Here is a 21859-nt window from a genome sequence, read left to right as displayed (position 1 = left end):
ATATCCCGCCCTCCCCGCCGAAATAACAATAAAAACAGTTAAATTAAACATTAAAATAAACAATTTAAATTAATTTAATTAATGGGATATTATGCCATAGAGTCCACCTTCAATACCTGTGTATCTGCTAATGGTCTTGTCAGTTGGATCTGGTCACTGATCATAATAAAATTGAACTGAACTGAGTCTGCTTTCCAAAGCAGCCATTTTTTCCAGATGAACTGATCTCTGTTGCCTAAAGATCCACTGTAATCCCATGAGATCTCCAGCCACTACCTGAAGGTTGGTAACCTCCAGAATGGTTTTGATACACACATTCCACTTTTCACCCAATAATATCCAGGTTGTGGTGTTCTGTACTGACTAAGTTTCTGAGGTGTCTTTAAGGGCACACCCATGTAGAGTGTATTACAATAGTCTAGCCTCAAAGTAACCATCCATAAGACCAGATCAGCCAAATCAAGGTAGGAAGCCATCTTCTGAACTAAGTGAAACTGAACAAATGCCTTTCTTGTACCTTCATTAATTTGCTTCTCTAGCAGTAAAGCTGGATCCAATATAACCTCTAGTCTCTTAACACTGGTGATTTTAATTTATTGGGGTGGAGGTGGCTATAAACAATAAAGTAAAGGGAATTTTATCTTTTAGTCTAGACAACCTTTTAAAAAGGATTTCTCTGGATGTGACAGGCAGCTGGGTGTCCTGCCCTTATTCGAATCATGTATTGGTCCCCTTCTCAATGAGACAGTTTTAGTCAATATGGCATTCACTTAGGGTTTTCCCCTCCCTGTGTATTGGCAGTTTAAAATTGTGATTTTAATTCAGGGCCATATAGGTGTTTTTTGTATTTTTATATGATCTATTTACATTGTAAGCCACCTTGAGTTCCATACAGTAGAAAGACAGTTAACAAATGTTTTAAATATATAAAATGGTTTTAGTAAGAAATGGCCTTAACCATAAGGAAATCAGAGGGCCCAGGGCTTTTTTAAAAAGCAGGAACACAGTTCTGGCTGGCTTGGCGCTAGGGGGTGTGGCCTAATATGCAAATGAGTTCCTGTTGGGCTTTTCCTACAAAAAGCCCTGTGTGAAAAATGGTGACACCGGGGGTTTGGCCTAATATGTAAATGAGTTCCGCTGGGCTTTTTCTGCAAAAAAAAAAGCCCTGAGTGGGCCAGAAGAGTGACTCAAAGCGGACAGGTTATTTGATTATGTGACTAAGGAAAAAGTGGACTTAATCCAGAGGAAGTCTATCTTCTAAAGAAAAACACCTCCTGTGGACTCCCGTGACTGTGGTGGCTGGCCAAAGTTGAAGAACTCCTCAAGTTGGAGCTGTTGTATATTAGTTGATTGAAACATGTTAGGTTGAAAGTGCGTGTAAATGCTGAAGGGAGTTTGTTTATTTGATTTGATTCAATTTTTAGCCCGCCCTTCCCATATAACTGGCTCAGGGCGGGTTACATCATAAATCAGGGATTAGGCTCATAGAATTGGACACCCTGGTCCAATCTTTTTGAAACTTGGAGGGTATTTTGGGGAAAGGCACTGGATGCTATGCTGAAAATTTGTGCCTCTACCTCAAAAAACAGCCTCCCCAGATACCCGCAAATCAATTCTCCATTATATCTCATGGGAATCGATCTTCATACGGAATAATGGAGTTTCCAGCAGATATATCCCCCCCCCCCCGCTTTCTGATAACTCTGAAGCGGCGGGAGGGCCTCCAAACCAGGGGATCCCCTGCCTCCACCAGGGGATTGAAATAAGCAAATACTGTGATGTATTGGCTAACAATGTTTAATAAAACCATTTAAAAACCTTTTAAATATCCTTTTGTATTTCACTAGAAATAACAATTTCACATAACAATATTATCACAGAGGTTCATTCTCACGTTCCAATATTACGAAAAAAGGTCCTATGAGCACCCAGATATAGGCTCCTTTCGTCAATGAACTTCCTCAGGAGTAATCCTTCCGATATTTCTTCCATGGTTACCAGCCTCTTGTAACAACCCAATGTTAATGCTCTTCTGCAACATCTTCTATCTTGTTTTCTCATCCTGGAATAAAACCAAGGTAATAACAAGACATACCACAAAGCTGAATGGAAATAGATAATTCTTCATTTAATATATAGTTGCAACTATATATTAAATTAAGATTTATATATTAAATGAAGAATTATCTATTTCCAGAACAGCATTAACATTGGGTTGTTACAGGAGGCTGGTAACCCTGGAAGAAATATAGGAAGGATTACTCCTGAGGAAGTCTGTTGATGAAATGAGCCTATATCCGGGTGCTCATAGGACTTTTCTTGTAATATTGGAATGTGAGAATGGACCTATGTGATAATATTATTATGTGAAATTGTTATTTCTAGTGAAGTGCAAAAACATTGTTAGCTAGTACTTGATAGTATTTGTTTCTTTCATTGCCTGTCTTTTCAACTGTTATCCCTTTTTGTTGATTATATTCCACCAGGGGATTGACAACCCTAGTTGGGATAACTTGCATTTATATCCCCCGTGACAATAATTATCTGAAAACAAAAGATTTGCCTCAGCAGAAAACAGAGTTAAAACTTTTTCCTAAGGAAGTAAATACACAATTTCATTTTTTTCCTTTTATAATCCTGTCTCCTGTGCCTTAGTCTACCAATTTATCATTCTTCAAGATAACAAACACATTAAAAAACACAAAACACATTGAAAAGACTGGGGCATGTTAGCTTAAAACCCAACGAGTGAGATTTCTGTCAGTAATTACCTCAATCATAAAGAGACTGGATATTTAAGAATGTTAACAGTGGATGTCTAAGACTGCTTTAAAGAATGCACTAGACATTTTCTTCCTGCAATTAATTTCACTTGTAAAAATTAATGTCTATAAAGTAACGTCTTGTTAAAATTGCTGTAGCAGACATTGTCTCCCTCAAGTCCTAAATATAGAATTCCAAAAAATGTACGCATAGATGTGGCTTTCTGTTCATTAAGAAGTAGGGTGCCTTTGTTTAGTGCGCCTGACATCTCTAGGAGTACTAATGTGCACTTCATGTGAGCAAGACACAAAGCTATACTTTAAACAATTTATTCCTTGCGTCAAGAAAAAAAGTATCACAATGAATGAAAGAATGATTGATATTAGTTTAGTGGATCATATCTAATGAAACCCCTCTTAGAAGTAAGTGATTTGCTGTTGCTTTTTAAAATTCGGGAATGATGCTACACAATAGAATTTCTTTTTTCATTCTTGCTGACGGATTGGTTTGGCCGAAATGGAGATAGTGTTTAATTATAGCTTAGTTCCAAGGACTGAAACAGTAATATAGCTGCAAATAGGCCTTGTAAATTAACTTAGCTAAGACTCCTCTATTGATGTGTTGTCACTTCTGCCCTCTGAACCTTGACAATCTTAGTGTGTTTTGTCAGGTGTGCTCAGTTATTAGAGCTGTGCATAATGATGTAATGTGCATGGGGGAAACATTATTGTTTTCCCTTGTGCCCCAATATACCCTTTCTGTATAGGTTGTGGCCTCATGATTGTGAACTCTGGAAATTTACAATAGGGTTGGTGTAGTGATGTAGTGGGTGTAGTGTAGTAGAAAGCCAGTTTGGCATCGTGTTTAAGAGCACAGAATCTAATCTGGGAGAACTGGGTTTGATTCCCCACTCCTAATCATGCAGTTGCTGGGTGACCTTGGGTCAGTCACAAGTTCTTTCAGAGCTGTTCTCTAAAGAACAGTTCTCAAAAGAGCTCTTTCAGCCCCACCTACCTCACAGTAGGTATGTTGTGAGTAGAGAAAGGGAAAGGAGATTGTAACCCACTCTGAGTGAAGGATGGGGTATAAATCCAATCTCTTCTTCTTCCTCTTGCCACCCTCCAGGTTGTGGCTAGAGAACTCCCAGAATTACAACTCACCTCCAGGCAACAGAGATCAGTTCACCAGGAGAAAATTGACACTTTGAATGGTGGACTCCGTGGCATTGCACCCCATTGATGTCTCTCCCCTATCCTCCTCAGGCTCCACCCCCAAATCTCCAGGTATTTCTCAACCTGGAGTTGGCAACCCTACTAAATGATGTGCGAGAACACATTCAGCCTGCACTGAAAGCACTGCACTGATACCATAGAGTTTTCCTGGATGCTCCTAGAGTGGCTGACATGCGACATCAGTGGCTGGCACGATGATGTCACTTTTAAGTGACATCATTGCACTGGTGACGTTGGAAGGGGATCCCCCCGCTGGCCCACTGCGGGCCAGCAGGTTGGGGACCTCCAGGGTGGGAGAATTCCCACTCTGCCCAGGAGCTTGGAAGCCCAAACAGGACCTGTAAGATGGACCTCTTCCACCAAGCCTTTGATTTTTAAATTCTGGGATTCCTGTCTGGTCACGTGTGAAATGTTAACATGTTAGACAAATTGAACTGTCTTTAAAGAGCTGGCCTCCAGATCTAGAAACTATATCTGGAGATTTGAATTTATATTGGAAATCATGACGGAAAGATTGGTGCCCTGCCGTTATGAAAACAATATTTAATGCTACAGTATTTTAAATGTTTTAAAGTTGTAACTGCACCTAGTTTAAATTGGTTTCATGTATTTAAACTTGCCTGTTGGCCTTGTTCGCTTTGGCAGGGAGGGCGGGATATAAAGAGAACTAAATAACTAGATAAATAAATGTGTGGGATTTAGGTTCAAAGAGGGAGCCAGGGGGCACAATCATGCCCTGTCATGAGTATTAACTGTACATCACATGTTATTGTCCTTTCAGCCTCTAGAAATTCTAGATTTACTTAATAATGTGAGGGGTAATTTGCCAACAAAGGGGGGAAATATATTTAGAACGAAAGTAGCTGGGGAAGGACAGTCAGAAAGTTACTATAGACCTGACAAGCCCATGTCTAGCACAAAGCAAGGTTTATTGTGTAGTAGCAAGCACAGTGTGAGAAGGCCCCTGAAGCGTGTTCAAAAGCTGAGGACTTCTTTGTTACCTCAAGTGATAAAACAAATGTTTCTTCCACAAGCAACATATCAGAGCAACTATATTCTACCGAACCAATAAGCCATATAGTCCAGCATCCTGTTTCATACTGCAGACAGTAGACCTATCCTGTTTTCCACCTTCCACTGTTGTTAGTAGTAGTTGATTCCTTCACACTCAGTTGTGTTCCATGGAATCATGGAGCCATGTTGCTAAACAATGCCTAGACGGGAGTCAGACATCATGGAACCCATCCCTCATGTATGTGACTTTGACGGAAGAAAGGTAGGATATAAATCTACTAAATTAACCTTACAAATGTTTCCTCCAAGCTGTAGAGTCTTGTAAGCAAAAATTCTACTTTGTGAGCTACTGATTTTAAAGTTGTGAGCTACGGACATTAAAGTTGTGAGCTACTGCATAAATTATTGTGCTCTGGGGTCATTCTTCCTGAGCTAAGAGAAAAATGTGTGAGCTGGAGGCTAATAAATCTAGCTCTCACTAACTCAGCTTAGAGGGAACACGGGTTGTAGTACTTCATCATTTCTTCCTTTTGCCACAATTCAATCTCCTTTTGTCATTTAGATGTTGCTTTTGCAAATAGTTAATGTCACTGATAGTTCATGAGGTACTCTGTGTTGTTCTTTCATGAGGTAACAGCTGCATCAGTAACTGGAAAATGCAACTGTTAAAGTCAATAAAGTCCACAGCAAGACTCAACACTGATGGAGCTACTAAACCCCCTTTTAGCTCTCTTTTTTTAAAAAGTCCAAATAGCTATAAAATGTCTCATATTCCCTTCAGTAATTTTGCTATTGCATTTTCCAGAAGTTTGAGCAATTCCTACAGAAACTACATCTCTCCGTTCAGATGTGCTTAATTCTGTCACATTTTCAGCAATTCAGTCTATTGTTAAATACATTGTTATCCTAAAAGTTTATTTTTAAAAATAAAACTTCTGTGTTTCCTTTTATATCTCAGTTCAAAATATTTCACCAGGCACCATGGTGACAGAAGCAACTATTTTAAACAACTCTTTCATTGTATTATAAGAGTTTTTGAAAAAAAAAAATCCCTTTGCAATTTAACCTAGAAAACTTTCTACGTAAGTATTAAATTGCAAGATACTAATCTTTAATTATTTTGGCCTCAGGTTAGCTAAAATCATGGAATGTAGAATTTTGGTGCATTAAATGGGTTACTACCAGGTAATTCTGGAAGTTATATTACTTGTATAATATCCAGTCAAGGGGGAAGCATTTCAGATTCTGCCGTTCTCCTTCGTAGTGAAGAATCTTGAAATAATAAACTAAAGTGGAAGAAAAGTTGCCTTTGGCTGGTTTTATATCCCTGCTTTCAATAGCATTTGTAGCAATTATTTAATAGAGCTCGATTGTAAGCATGAACATAATCATACCAAGTAAAAGAAATAGTCAAAGGAAGAATGAAAGATCAATATTAAAGCAATTTTTGATCCTCTAGATATCAACTTAAAGGTGGATTTCTTTTTATCAACACCTTTGTTAATATTTCTAGTGTTTTGTAGTAATCCATAACTATAAGAATCCTCTCTGTATACCTATCATAAAAAACCACATTTGTACAGGTTGAAAAGCTTTCTGAAAATATGCATTACAGAGACTTCAGATGAAAAGCCACACATTTAACAGGCTTAAAAAAAGAGAGAGGACTTTCTACTTTTACGTTAATCCTTTGGGGGAAAGCTGGAGGGAGCTATTAAAGAGAAAGGAAGTCTTTCTAAAATTAATCCCCAGCTTTGCAGATAAAAAGACAACTATATTTTCTTTATTTCTTTGGTTTGCCCTTCCTCACAGCAGCCTATGAGTTCCAGTCAGCCCAGAGGTAGCTTAGTGAACTCCTCCGTTGTTTCTATGCACCAAATTCTATGTAACCTCATCTTTAAACCTTCATGTGGCAAAATTCTATCAAATTAAGTCTGCAAGAGATTCTTGCATTACCATTTTTAAAGACAGAAGCTTAGCACCATGCTCAGATTCAGAAGCATTTCTTTTAAATTTTTCTTGAGCACCTGACCTGGAGAAGAGGTTTATACTTTACAAGTTCACTGGCTGCATTTAGGACATTGAATCCCATGGATTGGTTCATGTAGTAGTAGCACCTTCCTCAGGCACAGGAGTCCTCAACCTTTTTGAGCCTGCAGGCAACTTTAGAATTTTGGCATAGAGTAGCGTGTGCTGCCACAAAATGGCTGCAAGAGAAGATCTTTGTGCTGTGGTGATAGCTCCTTTCAAAACAACATTTTTTAAAATCTGCCAGTCAAAAGTATTTCTGGGCAAAAGACCTACCTGGCCATGTCCACTTTCTAAAAACACTTGGCAAGTGCCAGAAAAGGGAGCTATGTTAGGGATCCCTGCTCTAGGGTTGCCAGTACCCAGGTGCCAATGGGGGGCTTCCCCACTTTGGCGGCAGGGCTTTGGCCTGCCAGCTGGCCTGTGGGGGAAACTGCACCCCTAAACAATAATGTCACATGATGTCCCTGATGTGATGATGTCACTTCTGGTTGATGTTATCATGCAGGGGACATTGCTCAGCAATGCTCTGTTTTTTGGGCAAACTCTATGGTTTGAAGCCAAAAAACCCATAGAGTTTGGCCAAAAAACCAGAGTGTCACCTCCAATGTCACTGAAACAATAATATCACTTCTTGGTGACATTGTGTAAGGGACATTGCACACAACATCCCATGCACCCCTGGAATGCCCCCCCATCCCTCTACTGGGCTGAATAGGGGAACTGGCAACCCAAGACTCAGGGAAGGATCCTTGTACCCAGGGCTTTTTTGGTAGAAAAAATGCAGCAGGAACTCATTTGCATATTAGACCACACCCACTGACATCACCACTGTTTCACAAGGGGCTTTTTGTAGAAAAAGCCCAGCAGGAAATAATTTACATATCAAGCCACGCCCCCTGACACCAAGCCATCCAGAATTTCGTTCCTGAACATTCCTGCTCAAAAAAAGCCCTGCTTGTACCAGAGATCCCAAGGCTACGGCTTATTGGTTTAAATTATTTTACTTACCATGTGCATTTTGTTATACAATTTCAATGTGTGTAGCATTTGATTACTATGATAATCACATACATCTTCTGATATACCATATATACCTTGGTGTGACTGTGTTTACTCTTTTTTGTCCTCTAGACACAAAACCCTTTTCTGGAGCAACTGTCCTTTACTGTCCTTACTCTAAATGCATTGAGTGCCTTCTAGCCATAGGGTTACCAAGCAGAACTCAGAAAATATCTGGGGACTTTGGGGGTGGAGCCAGGAGACTTTCACATTCCCTAATATTAATATAAGTAAAAATACAGCAGAGCAGTTCCCCTGAATACAGTCTTCATTTCCTCATTCCTAAGCAGCTGCACTAAGGTTGCCAGGTCTGACTCAAGAAATATCTGGGGATTTTGGGGATGTAGATCCAGGAGACTTTGGGGAGTGGAGCTAGGAGTAAGGGTGTGGCAAGCACCCTTGAACTCTGAAGGGAGTTCTGGTAATCATATTTAAAAGGACTACTCTCCTTTTAAATGCCTTCACTCCATTTGGAAATAATGAAGGATAGGGACACCTTCTTCTGAGGCTCATAGAATCGCTGGTCCGATGTTTTTTGAAACTTGGGGGGTATTTTGAGGAAAAGCACCAGGTTTTATGCTGAAAATGTGGTGCTTCTACTTCAAAAAGCAGCCCCCCTAGAGCCCCACATAGTTACAGATCAATTCTCCATTATATCCTGTGGGAATTGATCTCCATAGGGTGAAATGGAGTTCCCAGCAGATATTTCCCTCCCCCCCTGCTTTCTGAGAACCCTGAAGTGAAGGGAGGACTTCTAAACTGGGGGATCCTCTGCCCCCACCTGGGGATTGGCAACCCTATCTCGCCAAGTTCCACTGACTTTGGTGACAATTGAGCATGTGCTGCACTCTCCCACTTTAATCAGTGGTACTGTATGTAAATGTACTCACATCTCAACATACCCAGAGAGGAAAGTAGATGTTATATCTAGGGCTGCCAGTTGAGGCTAAGTGGACATCCTTTGGGCCAGGGACAACTAGGAGGCATTGCTTAGAAGAGCTCCCCGGTCCCATATTATATAAAATAATATGTATTTTAGTTTTGGTTTTATTTGTTTTAATATGTTTTTGTAATGTTTTAAGCAGGGCTTTTTTTGAGCAGGAATGCACAGGAACACAGTTCTGGCTGGCTTAGTGTCAGGGGGTATGGCCTAATATGCAAATGAGTTACTGCTGGCCTTTTTCTACAAAAAGTCCTGCATGAAACAATGGTGATGTCAGGGGTGTGGACTAATATGCAAATGAGTTCCTGCTGGGCATTTTCTACAACAAAAGCCCTGGTTTAGGGTTGCCAATCTGCAGGTGGGGCAGATACACCTCCGCGAAAAACCAGCCTCAAAAAAATATAACAAATGATACAAATGTTTATAAATATAGCAACCAAACATATAAAGTGAAATTAATCATGAAATAGACAAAGACCACATTCACACTCAATTCCCTTTATAGGCGAATTAACGCCAAGAAGATGTGAAGAGTAGTCCAAGTCGCGGCAAAGGTAGGTTCTTCTAGGGAGTCCAATGCTCCAGGACGTCTTCACAAATTTTAAAGATGAAATAATCCAGTGCAGCAGGGCACAAGAAACGCAATAGGGCCGTACTTGATCCCCTGTTTCACTAACAAGCTTTTACGAGTTTTGGGAAACCATCATACATTTTACAATAGAGCAGAGCTTCAAAGATCTAAACGTGGAGGCAGGGGATCCCCCAGGTTGGAGGCCCTCCCCTCACTTCTGGGTCATCAGAAAGCGGGGGGGGGAATGTCTGCTGGTCACTCCATTATTCTCTAAGGAGACAGATTCCCATAGGGTATAATGGAGAATTGATCCACGGGTATTTGGGGTTCTGGAGAGGCTGTTTTTTGAGGTATAGGCACCAAATTTTCAGCACAGCATCCAGTGCCCCTCCCCCAAATACCCCCCATGTTTCAAAAAGATTGGGCCAGGGAGTCCAATTCTATGAGCCCCAAAAGAAGATTCCACTATTATTTACAATGGAGGGAAGGCAGTTAAAAGGTGTGTGGTCCATTTAAATGTGATGGCCAGAACTCCCTTTGAAGTTCAATTATGCTTCTCACAACCTTGTTCCTGGCTCCAGCCCCAAAGTCTCCTGGCTCCACTCCCAAAGTCCCGAAATATTTTTTGAATTGGATTTGGCAATCCTAAATTTTAGCCACCTTGGTGCCCCTAAGGCCTGTGATACAGGAGAGGATGAGTCATAAATCAAATAAATGGGATTTATCTCCCTCCAGGGGAGGGCAGGATATAAATTTGATAAAATAAAAATAAATAAATAAAAAGCACAGAAAGGCAGCATAGAAAATCTGAAGTTAAAATGAAAAGGCCAATTGAAATGCTGCTTTTAGATGTTTGTGTCTGCTTCACGGTAACCATATTAAGCTGTGGCAATTCCTTTGATCTTCTGTATGTGCTTGTCTACAAGTGGACACTTCCATTATGTTTCTTTTTTCAAACCAAGGAAAAATTGCTCAATATTATTGTTCTGTGTATCATGCTGTTTTAAAATAGCAGACTCTGATCTTCTGTTATTTTGGTTTTGTTGTTTTGATGGTTCTTAATGGAGTCATCATGAGCCAGCCATACTAAAAGGGCCACAAAACCATGTGACATGGCTGAAAACTTTTAAAACCCTTCTCTACCATAAAATACCAGACTTGAAAGCTTCCCTTTTAGGCTATAATATGTTTTTGGAGATCTTGAGGTGATAGATCAAAAGATTTGATAGGATCGCCAGCTTCCAGGTAGCACATAGAGATCTCCTGCTATCATAATTCATCTCCAGGCTACCAAGATTAATTTCCCTGGGGGAAAAATGGCTGCTTTGACTATTATACCCTGCTGAGGCCCCTCCCGAAGCCCCACCCTCTCTGGGCTCCACTCCCAAAATCTCCAGGTATTTCCCAACCCAGAGCTGGCAACTAGTGCAGAATTTGCAAAACAGCAGAAGAGTAAATCTACCATTCAGCATTCAATATGATTTATATGATTATACCGAGTCCAGTACAAAGTGTTGGTCGTTACCTTTAAAGCCTTATATGGCCGAGGACCCACCTACCTGAGGGACCGTCTTTCCCCATACGAACCCCAGAGAGCACTGAGGTCAGTCGGGAAAAATCTGATGACCATCCCCGGGCCGAAGGAGATTAAACATCAGAGCACCAGAGTACGGGCATTCTCGAGTGCGGCTCCTACTCTGTGGAACCGACTCCCCGAGGAGGTGCGGGCCCTGCGGAACCTTGAGCAGTTCCGCAGGGCCTGCAAGACCGTCCTTTTTAAACTGGCACATCCGGACTGTTAGGAAGATCAAGAATTAAGGAGCCGCCAATGCGGTCGGAAGATTCACACCGCAGAATAATTATATCATTGAACTGGTTTTTAATGTTAGTAGTTTCATTGTTGATGTTTTATATTGTTGGATTTAAATGTTTTTATAATATCACTGTATGTTTTGTAATACGCTGTTAGCCGCCCTGAGCCCGCTAAGGTGGGGAGGGCGGGATAGAAATAAAATTTATTATTATTATTATTATTATTATTATAGTTGACTTATAGTAGGAGTGACCAAACTTGCTTAAAGTAAGAGCCACACAGAATAAATGTCAGATGTTTGAGAGCCACAAGACACAAACATCAGATGTCTGAGAGGCAGAAGGAAGGAAGATAGATGAATGGATGGATGGATGGATGGATGAGAGAGGGGGAGAGAGGTGGAAAGAAAGCAACTTTAACTCTAAATGCGTTCTTCAAACCATTGTCTCGCTTGACTTGGAGAAGTGATTAGTATTCCAGGCCTTCCTTTGAACAGGACATGAGCATCAAGGTAAAAGGAATAACCCTTTTTTAGATTTCCAAGAGCAAGCATATCTCTCAGAAGCACACAGAGCCATTGTATATTGCAAAACATGTCTCTTTCAGCTGGCCTTTGAGATGGAACCCGATTAATTTGATGAATGGACAACTAGTCATCTTGTGGATTTCACGACTACAGCATTTAGCACCTATTTTATTATATATTTAACTTTTAAATAATTTTTACTGTAATTTATATTTAAAATTGTTTATGTTGTTTTATGATTCATGGGATTCCCATGTCTGTCAGCCGCCCTGAGCCCGCCTCGGCGGGGAGGGCGGGATATAAAAATAAAATATTATTATTATTATTATTATTAGTATATAAATGTGAAATATATATGGCTGGTCCTCTCTTTTATCTTTACATTGTAATCCTACAAAGGTCTGTATTATTAGCAGTGGACTCTCCCAGGCAGTCAAAATCTTGGCCCCCCCCCCCTGCAAAGGATCTCAGAGTCAGAGTGCCTGCCCCGCCACCTGCAGCCCCCGCTGTAGCCTGCAGGCACCTTCCCCAAAGCCCCTTTGACTAAGCTCCGGGGGAGAGGCAGAGAGACAAACTTGGTAACGATGCCAGCAGCAGCTGCACCAGGCAAGTCGGGGAAAGAGCGGCTCAGTTGCTGGCTGCGTGTGCAGACTGGAAGAGCTGCAGGAAGGGGGGAAACTGGGGGGAAAGCTGGCCCAGGGCCCCTAAAGGCATGGGGGTCCATAGGCCACTGCCTGCTTGGCCTAATTGTTAATCTGGCCCTGATTATTAGTGCTAAACATTTGTATGTATGCACAGACAAAACAGGAAATCATGGCACCATCCTATATTGGAAGAAATATAAGCAAGTTGTATAGTAGGAGAAATAGCCCCAGTTGTGCTAATGAAATTTGAATTCATTTTGAAATGAAGGCATAAAGTTGTTCATGAATTGCTTAGTTCCCACAAAGCCACAAATGTTCATGGTTGAGTATGCCTCATAGTACCTGTTCTCATATGTTCAAATACATATAACAATGTATTATGGTGATGGTATCTCAATATGTTTTGTTGCAGTATGTGAGAAGATGTTCATAATATGGAAGAGAAGGCTTCAGTCCTGAGGGGTTGGTTCATGTATATGTACTCATTACTTAGTACTTAGTATTCTCCTTGAGTTCCTTTCTTCCTTCCTTTCTGGCTGAGCAGCCACTTTATCTGTTTTCTTCTTATTTGAAGGTTCACGGCCATCCCACCCTGTCATGTTACTAGTTTGATGCCGGCTCAGCCCAGGAACTTGAGGGAAAAGACAAGATCCCCTTCTTAAACGTATACTTCTGGAAAATGGCAGGGGCTTGAAAGTTCAGAAATAAACATAATATTTTATTCAACATAGAGGAGGAAAGGTCAAGTAAAATCAGGGGGAATACGTCTGAGGTGAATCAATAATAACTGAGTAATAGTAATTTCACAAACTCCTGTTCATATGTTTCCAGCAAGTGAAAAATGAAATCTTTGAGTAGACAGGCTTTATTTTAGTTATACTCCAGTATAAGTTCTTGAGTTTAACTGACTCTCCAGAAGACAGAGATATACTACCAAGTACCCCAAATCCTTCTCTAAACAAACCAGGGTTCACTCTTCTCTTTGAGCTGTCTGCCTTTTCAACTGGGCAGGGAATTCTCTAAACCTGGAGTCCCTCTTTCTGGCCCAAATGGGGGTCTTCAGCAATCCTCCTATTCTTCCATGCCATCTTCCCAGTCATCAGTCAGCGCTAAACTGAGTTCTCTTCAGCAGTCAGTTTCCAACTCTTTCTTCTGAATTGGCACTATCCAAAGAAATATATTGGGAATCCGGCTGTCACTCAAAGGCTCTCTGTGAGGCATTAAGCCTTCACAGTCCATCACATGTTTATACTGCACTTATGAGTTTTCAAAGCACAGTCTGTCACAGGAGGCTTTTCAACTCAGGTGTATGGGTGCTCTTTTTTATGCTTTCCTTCCCTCCCCATTGATCTCAAGGGTGTTGACCAAGATCCAGGCAGGTGGGACCTGGAGTATCCTAAAGGCCTGGAGTATCCTTTTGGCCTAGACAAACTTGATTCCAGATCCTCATAGTAGCAGCCTAGGAGAGATTTATACATTTTCCAGGAATTCCATACCTGTTGCACAAGAGCTCCATGCTACACAATCTTGTGGGCAGTTTACACCTGACAGCCTGATTACTGAACCCTCTGATACGAAATTTTCAGAACAAGTCAGCTGGGTTCTTCTTAATGCTAGAAAATCCTCTACCAGAGCTTCTTATGCTAGTAAATGGAAATGTTCTGAATTGTGAGCAGTCTCTAAGGGGGTTCCTGTAGACTCCTTCATAGAAATATTGGGGGAGGGAGCCAGTGGTCCAAGGAAAAATGCTTGTATTAGGTAATAACAGGTAAATGAAAGTTTATTTTTATTCCAATCCTAATAAAAGGAAAGATTTTTTAAATGTTCCAATCTCTGTGTATTTTACATTAGCTTTGTTAGGGGATCTAATAGTATTGTCTCTTTTACCTTTCTCTAGTTGGGTGAGGGAGGTACAAGAGACAATAATATTAGATACCCTGATGATGCTAATGCGAAACATATAGGGGCTGGGGTTGGAATATAAATAATCTTTTAATGGAATTGGAATGTAACCTCCCCCTTCTTATCTGTTATTACCCAATAAATATTCTTTTTTCTTGCACCACTGGCTTTCCCCCTGTGTTTGTATGGTTATTGGCATGGACCTTGTTGCATTTTTTACATCAATTCAGCACCAGCTTTCTTAGATTATCGGAAGTTTGGTTTTTTTCTTGACTAGCAGAAAAGAGCAAGAGTCCAGTAGTACCTTAAATACTAATGAAATTTGTGCCAGGGTATGAGCTTTCATGTTCACTTCTTCAGATCCAAAGAAGTGAGTAGTGACTCACTAAAGCTCATACCCTGCCACAAATTTTGTTGGTCTTTTACTGGACTCCTGCTCTTTTCTGCTGCTACAGACACAACTTAGCTACCCATCTTGATCTGTCTTCTTAACTAGTATTAACTTTGTTGCTTTTTATTGACCTTTCTTAGGGCTTTTTTTTGTAGCAGGAACTCCTTTGCATATTAGGCCACACACCCCTGATGTAGCCAAGCCTCCCAGAGCTTACAGTAGGTCCGGTAAGAAGAGCCTTGTAAGCTCCTGAAGGATTGGCTACATAAGAGGGGTGTGGCTTAATACACAGAGGAGTTCCTGCTGCAAAAAAAGCCCTGGACTCTTTCTGCTTTGAATAAACTTACATGAGTCCTTCTATTCTCCTCTTTTTGCTTCTGCGGATACATTTGTTTGCATTTATTTGTTTTAATTGCAATTCTTGTTTTTTCTAAATTGTATATAGAATAAATAATATTTAAGGGTATTTGTTGCCATTACTTTTCATAGAGCATTTTACTGGCTTATATTTTAATCATTTGAAATTGCTGGATAATATTTTTAAATGAAGAGGAGGTGAATTACAGTGTCAAATTAAAAAAAAAACCCATATATGTGAACAAACACCAAGTCTATAGGAATAAAGTACAGAGGAACCATGAGTGAGGTAAACACAGGTGTAAATCAGAGAGCTGCAGAATTGTTGTGACTATCAGGCTGTTTTGTAGTAAAATCAGAGAAGATACTCCTCTTTGACTTTAATACTATTAAAGTCACATTCTGTGATACATTCACAGATTACAATTCCTATTTCATTAAATGTTGGTGGCAAAATTCCCATTCATTTTGTCTGGAGCTAGAGTTTCAAACATTGGCTCTAAAAGGCAGAACAATCTATCTTCCTTTTCTGTTTTTGTCTCTTAAATTAGTCCAAACATGTCACACATTTTAAAGAAACAATGTGTTGCCAGATGCCAATGATTGCTCAGAATGTGTGGTTCGCTGTGACGTTTGTGGTGTCATCTGTGGAGAGACTTGTGGCCTGAACGCCAGTGTCATTTTCTCAGCTGTTCTGTCGCTGAGTATCAAACAGCTGTGGCCTAATACCTCCGGCTGCTTCTGGCACACTCTGTGTTTCTAGCAATAGATTTAATTTACTGACCTTGTGGCATGGTTTAAAGCTGTCTGTGATTTCCCTTGCACTGAATAAATGTTCTTCCTTGGACAGTACTTCATGAAAGAGGACAGCGCTCCTTTGATACATTATTATATAGAATCCCCTCAGAAACTGAGGTGATTTTAGACAACTTGGAAGTTACTTGCCAAGAATCAAAGGGCTTGAGGTTCAACAAAACATCACATTCATAACGATTAAATGCAGAAGGTGCTATTTTGATTTTCGGTGATCAGTGAGTTCATGGATGGGGAGATATACAGGAACATTCCAGGAACATTTTTAATTGGATTAAATTGTAAAGAAAAAAATATTATTTTCAGGAACCTGTATTGTTTAATGCCTCATAATAATCAGTGATACAGATGCTCCTCAGAGGAATAATCATGGGTGGTTTGAAATGTAAGTGGGGAAGAGACGGCCTTTCATTAATAAAACAACTGCAAAAAATGATCATAAGCATTTAGAATTTTTGCATTCCTTTAAACCCAGCTACATTTAGAAAATTATTTCGCTTCCCACATTTCTGTCACAGCACATCTTACTCACTCCTGGTTTTTGTTATGGTGATGGTGGACAGTGCTATCAAGTCATAGTTCACTTATGGTGACCCCCCCAGGGCTTTTTTTTAGCAGGAAAAACAGTTCTGGCTGGCTTGGCATCAGGGGGTGTGATCTAATATGCAAATGAGTTTTTGCTGTTTTTTTCTACAAAAAAGCCCTTTGTGAAACAATAATGATGTCAGGGGGCGTGGCCTAATATGGAAATGAGTTCCTGCTGGGCTTTTTCTACAAAAAAAACCTTTGTGAAACAATGATGTTGCCTGAGGGTGTGGCCTAATATAGAAATACGGTACCATAGAGTCTTCCCTCCCAAATTGCTAGAGTGTCTGGGAAACCCATAGTTTTCCTGGAAGCTCCTAGAGTGGCTGGCATGAGATGTCGCTGGCACAGTGATGTCACTTGTGAGTGATGTCATCGTGCCGGTGACCTCGGGGGGGGATCCCCCCACCGGCCCAATGTGGGCCAGCAGGTTGGGAACTTCCAGGGCAGGGGGAACCCTGCCTGGCCTGGGAACTTGGCAGCTCTATATACTATAGTACAGGGGTGGACAAACTTGCTTAATGTAAGAGCCGCATAGAATAAAGGTCAGATGTTTGAAGGAAGGAAGGAGGGAAGGAAGGAAGATGAAGGAGGGAGAGGTGGAAAGAAAGCAACTTTAACTTTAAATGCATTCTTCAAGCCATCAGCTGACTTGGCTCAGAGAGGTGATTTAAAGAGAAAAATGCCTTCTCCAAGCTGGTTGACAGGTTTGTGAGGGCTTCAAGAGCCGCACAATATGTATGAAAGAGCCACATGTTGTTCCCAACCCGCAGTTTGGCTACCCCTGCTATAGAACTACTAGATTTTTGTGGGTTTTTTCAATGGGAGAAGCAACCCATCCTCCAGCAGCAATGTGTGCGTGGTGGGGGGGGGGAGTGACACAGGACTAGCAGAGAAGGGGATCCCAAGGAAAACATGGAGAATCTCACATGTGGACACAGCAGCAGCTGTATATTATCAACAACACTACGTTTATGATATAAGAAATTGGCATTTATGGCCCATCAGGTCTTCTCAAGACTGGTACTTCTCTAATGATTTGGTCCACCACTGAGTCAAAACAGTATTTAATATTTTTAAAACTTGAAGGAATTAACTTTTTTTAAAAAAAATCAGAATGACTAACCATTATAAGGGATTTTAGAAGGCTAATATTTATAGGGGCAAAGGGGAATGTTAGTTTAAAGCTACTCAACTAAGGGAAGGGGGAGTCAGACTCACATCTCTCTCTCAAGAATGATAAACTCAATGGCGTTGTCTATTTTTAACTGTCTGTTCTTTCCTTTTGGCAGAGCAATCAGTGTTAGCTGAGCTCTTTGACGGACTGAAGCCAAGCAGCCCTGTTTGTTGCCTTCTGCAATGACCGGCAGACGTACACAGCTGCAGAAAAGCAGCCTTTTCATATGAAGCCAGGTCCTACGACAATCATGACTAGCAAGAGCAGTTCCGACGGTCCACCTTCTACAACAACCGTTAGTTCCGTCTTTGTTCAGGCTGGAGACTGTAGGATTGTCTTGGGTATACTCAAGGTAGGCTCAGTGAGTCTTAACAGTGGTGCTTTCAGGTCTGCAACATCAACTCGCTTGGTGTTCGGTCATTTTTATTCATACTTTAGACACATCAGATGAATGGGAAATGTTGAGGGAGGTGCTATTTGGTTGTCTTGATCGGAGTAAGTAAATTTCTAATTACTTTGTGTGGAATAGAATTCACCAGCAGCAATCTCACAGAATTGATAGAACTTAAACCAAAAAACATTGGAATAATCAGAATATCAATGTACATCTTGGATGCAACGATTGTAAAATGTATGGAAATGATTTTATTGTACATCCAGTTTTAAAATTTTATGTTTAAATGTTGTGAGCCGCCCTGAGTCCATTAGGGGAGGGCAGGATATAAATTTGATAAAATAAAATAAAAAATTAAATTAAATTAAAACCATTAAGCATCAACAGCAAATATCAAGGCACATTACGACAACCCCCCCCCCACTTTTTTAAAAAAAATTAAAGCATTGTCGTAGTAATGCATATTGGAGCATGTTTACTTGTATGGCTCAAACTTCTTTTTATTGTAACTGTGTTAATTAAGAGTATTTAACAGTGTTTTTCCTATATTGTACATAGATTAATACACACAGCGCACCAGTAGACAGATTTAAGTACATCATTGTAGTAGATTCTTTTTGGCACAAGTAGTAAATCATTAATGCATGAACAAATAATTAATGTTCCTGTGATGCAAACCTCTGTTTTCGAAAGAGAAAAATCTTTACTATATTCACTGGAACGGTTCAGTTTTAGTTTGAAGAACGGTTTCATTTTCAACATTAGTAATTCACAAATAGAAAGTACTTCTTCTCAAGCCAGCTCTACTAAAACTTAACATGGCATCACATTTTTTCTGGATGGAATATAATTTTGCACTTTATTATGCACAAATGTCTTAAATAAAGCATTTGCACATACATACATTAGTACTTTTTAATTTTATATTTGCATTTCAGTGTGGAAAATGGGTGCAACTCCAGCTGTCTGAATCTGTACCAAATTTGTTAGAAATTGGAGGAAATAAGGAAGAGACCAAAAAATTGTTACAGGATCATGAACTTCTCTTGTCTAAACTCAAGGTAAGCTGTGCAATACTAATAACTAGAATATTACTTAATCCTGTTACACTTTGGACATGGAAACTAGAACTGATGGTTGAATTGTCCGTAGGCCTAGAATTGTTGGGTCAAGCTTTGGCTTGGATTTTGGGAATCACTCTTGGACAATAACATAAGACCACATAGAATAAACATCAGGTGTTTGGGAGCTGCAAGACATGGACAAATTACACACATGTCTTTATTAAAACTCTTAATACTTTCTTTGCGCAGAAAGATAAAATACATATGTACACACTTCATAACATGACCATGCTAGGAAACTTACAAAAAAACACCTGGGAATAACAGTTCCCAAAAGACCAGCATATGGAAAGGTTAGGGAATTGTTTTTTGGCACCAGGGGAGAAAGAAACACATCCACTACAAAAATCACTGACCTTGACACCAAGGTTAGTTAATACGGGTCTTACAAGAGCTATGAAACTAAGGAGGGAATCCTGCACCACCCTCTTTACTTCTTTCCCTCTTCCAGTGGCTCCCTTAGCTCTTGAACTCACTTTCCCCGCTTTAGGTCTCCAGGTAACCTCTGTGGTGGAGGAGAAGAGCTTGCAAGCCTACCCATTTCCCCCTTCTTCCCTGCTTCACACACTGCAGAAATAATCACCTACCTATAAGTCAGCACTCAGAGGCTGACTGAGGTCCCAATGCTAAGCACACTTACTTGGGAATAAGCCTGCATTAAGTCCCTCCTTGACCTCTAGGAGCCATATAACATGCATGACTCCCAAGCTGCAGTTTGTACATCCTTGCTCTTGGAGCTTCAAGTAGAAATCTCAGGCACATCAGCTCTAAATGGATTTTTCAAAGGGCTTATATATGGAGTCCTGCCTGTGGTAAATTGGAGGCGATTCTGACAGCAATATATGGCAGTTTTATTTTACCATATTATTTCTCTGATTTTTTGGGGGGGGGGGATAAGTAAGAGCTGTATTTACTAACCTTGGTGTCAAGGTGCAGAGTGGTAAAGCTGCAGTATTGCAGTCCGAACTCTCTGCTCACGACCTGAGTTTGATCCCAGCGGAAGCTGGGTTCAGATAGCCGGCTCCAGGTTGACTCAGCCTTCCACCCCTCCGAGGTCAGTAAAATGTGTACTCAGTTTGCTGGGAGGGGGGAGTGTAGATGACTGGGGAAGGCAATGGCAAACCACCCTGTAAAAAAAAGTCTGCCGTGAAAAAGTCGTGATGCGACGTCACCCCAGAGTTGAAAAATGACTGGTGCTTGCACAGGGGACTACCTTTACCTTTTTAATTATTTTTCAAAGCCATCTTGTTGGCATTACATTCTTTCACAGAAACCACGTGATACAATAACTGGGGCTGTGTGGCGGTACTGCCACTGAAACTGGTACTCATTTCATCACCAGGTTATGCCTAGAGTTACCAGTTCCCCAGTGGGGGTGGAGTACATCCCACCTATATCTCTTGTTTACTGCTGCCACTCCAAACAATGGATATATATATATATATATATATATATATATATATATATATATATATATATATATATATATATATATATATATATATATAACAAAAATGACTGTTGGGTAATGGCATGACACCATTTCTGAGGAAAATCTGAAAATGATATCATGCCTCTCAAAGAATTGCTGGAAACTCTATGGTAAACCTCCCCCCATGTCCCTGCATCCCTCCCACCCCCAGTCTCCCTTTCCCAAGCCTGATAACCCTAGTTGTACCCTGTGAATATTTATCAGGGTTTGGGATACTGAAGCCCTGACAATTGGTTGCCAGCTTTTAAACTGGTCTGTCTCTCTGTCCCTTTAATATCAGTTTGACCCAGGGCTTTTTTTGAGCAGGAATGCAGTTCCGGCTGGCTTGGCATCAGGGGTGTGTGGTCTAATATGCAAATTAGTTCCTGTTCGGCTTTTTCTACACAAAAGCCCTGGGTGAGACAATGGTGATGTCAGGGGTTTGTAGCCTAATATGCAAATGAGTTTGATCCCAGTGGAAGCTGGGTTCAGGTAGCCAGATCGTGGTTGACTCAGCCTTCCATCCTTCCAAGGTCGGTAAAATGAGTACCCAGCTTGCTGGGGGGAAAGTGTAGATGACTGGAGAAGGCAATGGCACACTACCCTATTAAAAAAGTCTGCCATGAAAACGTTGTGAATGTAATGTCACCCCAGAGTCAGAAATGACTGGTGCTTGCGCCTTTACATTTAAATACCATCCATTGATTTATATTCCTCCATGTCATGAATATTCGGTTGCCCATCTCCAGATATTAAGCCTCTGTTCAAGGGACCAGAGATCTGTTCAAGGGATCAGAGATTATATGGGTAACCATATAATAATCTTACTGAGTTGTCTTTGTGCATTTGGTCCCAGTGGCTTTGGGAAGCCTTCCCAAATTTTGTTAAACTCATCTTCAAAAAACAAGCAGCAAATGATCTGAGTCTCACCAAATTCCATCCACAAGACTAGAGTAGCCATTTTAAAATCCCACGTGTTGGTGGCCCCTTGCTGTGGCCCTGTGGTCAGCTGACTTGCTTCTGCATGCAGGATTTAACATTGGCAGATG

At 40.6% G+C, this 21859-nt stretch overlaps 1 protein-coding gene across 1 annotated transcript in view; it reads left to right on the top strand.

The window, feature by feature from the left end:
- CCDC141 (coiled-coil domain containing 141) overlaps positions 1–21859 on the top strand; it is a 199606-nt gene that overhangs the window by 11232 nt on the left and 166515 nt on the right. Inside the window, exons 2-3 of the mRNA XM_060257083.1 lie at positions 17937–18173; positions 19154–19276. Coding sequence (XP_060113066.1) covers positions 18048–18173; positions 19154–19276 — 249 coding nt within the window. The 5' untranslated portion in view covers positions 17937–18047. The remainder of the gene's footprint in view (positions 1–17936; positions 18174–19153; positions 19277–21859) is intronic.

This window comes from Heteronotia binoei, chromosome 16 (genome assembly GCF_032191835.1).
Source record: "Heteronotia binoei isolate CCM8104 ecotype False Entrance Well chromosome 16, APGP_CSIRO_Hbin_v1, whole genome shotgun sequence".
Lineage (NCBI taxonomy): Eukaryota > Metazoa > Chordata > Lepidosauria > Squamata > Gekkonidae > Heteronotia > Heteronotia binoei.
The sequence above is the reverse complement of the archived record's forward strand: the minus strand, read 5'-3'. Positions and strand labels throughout refer to the sequence as shown.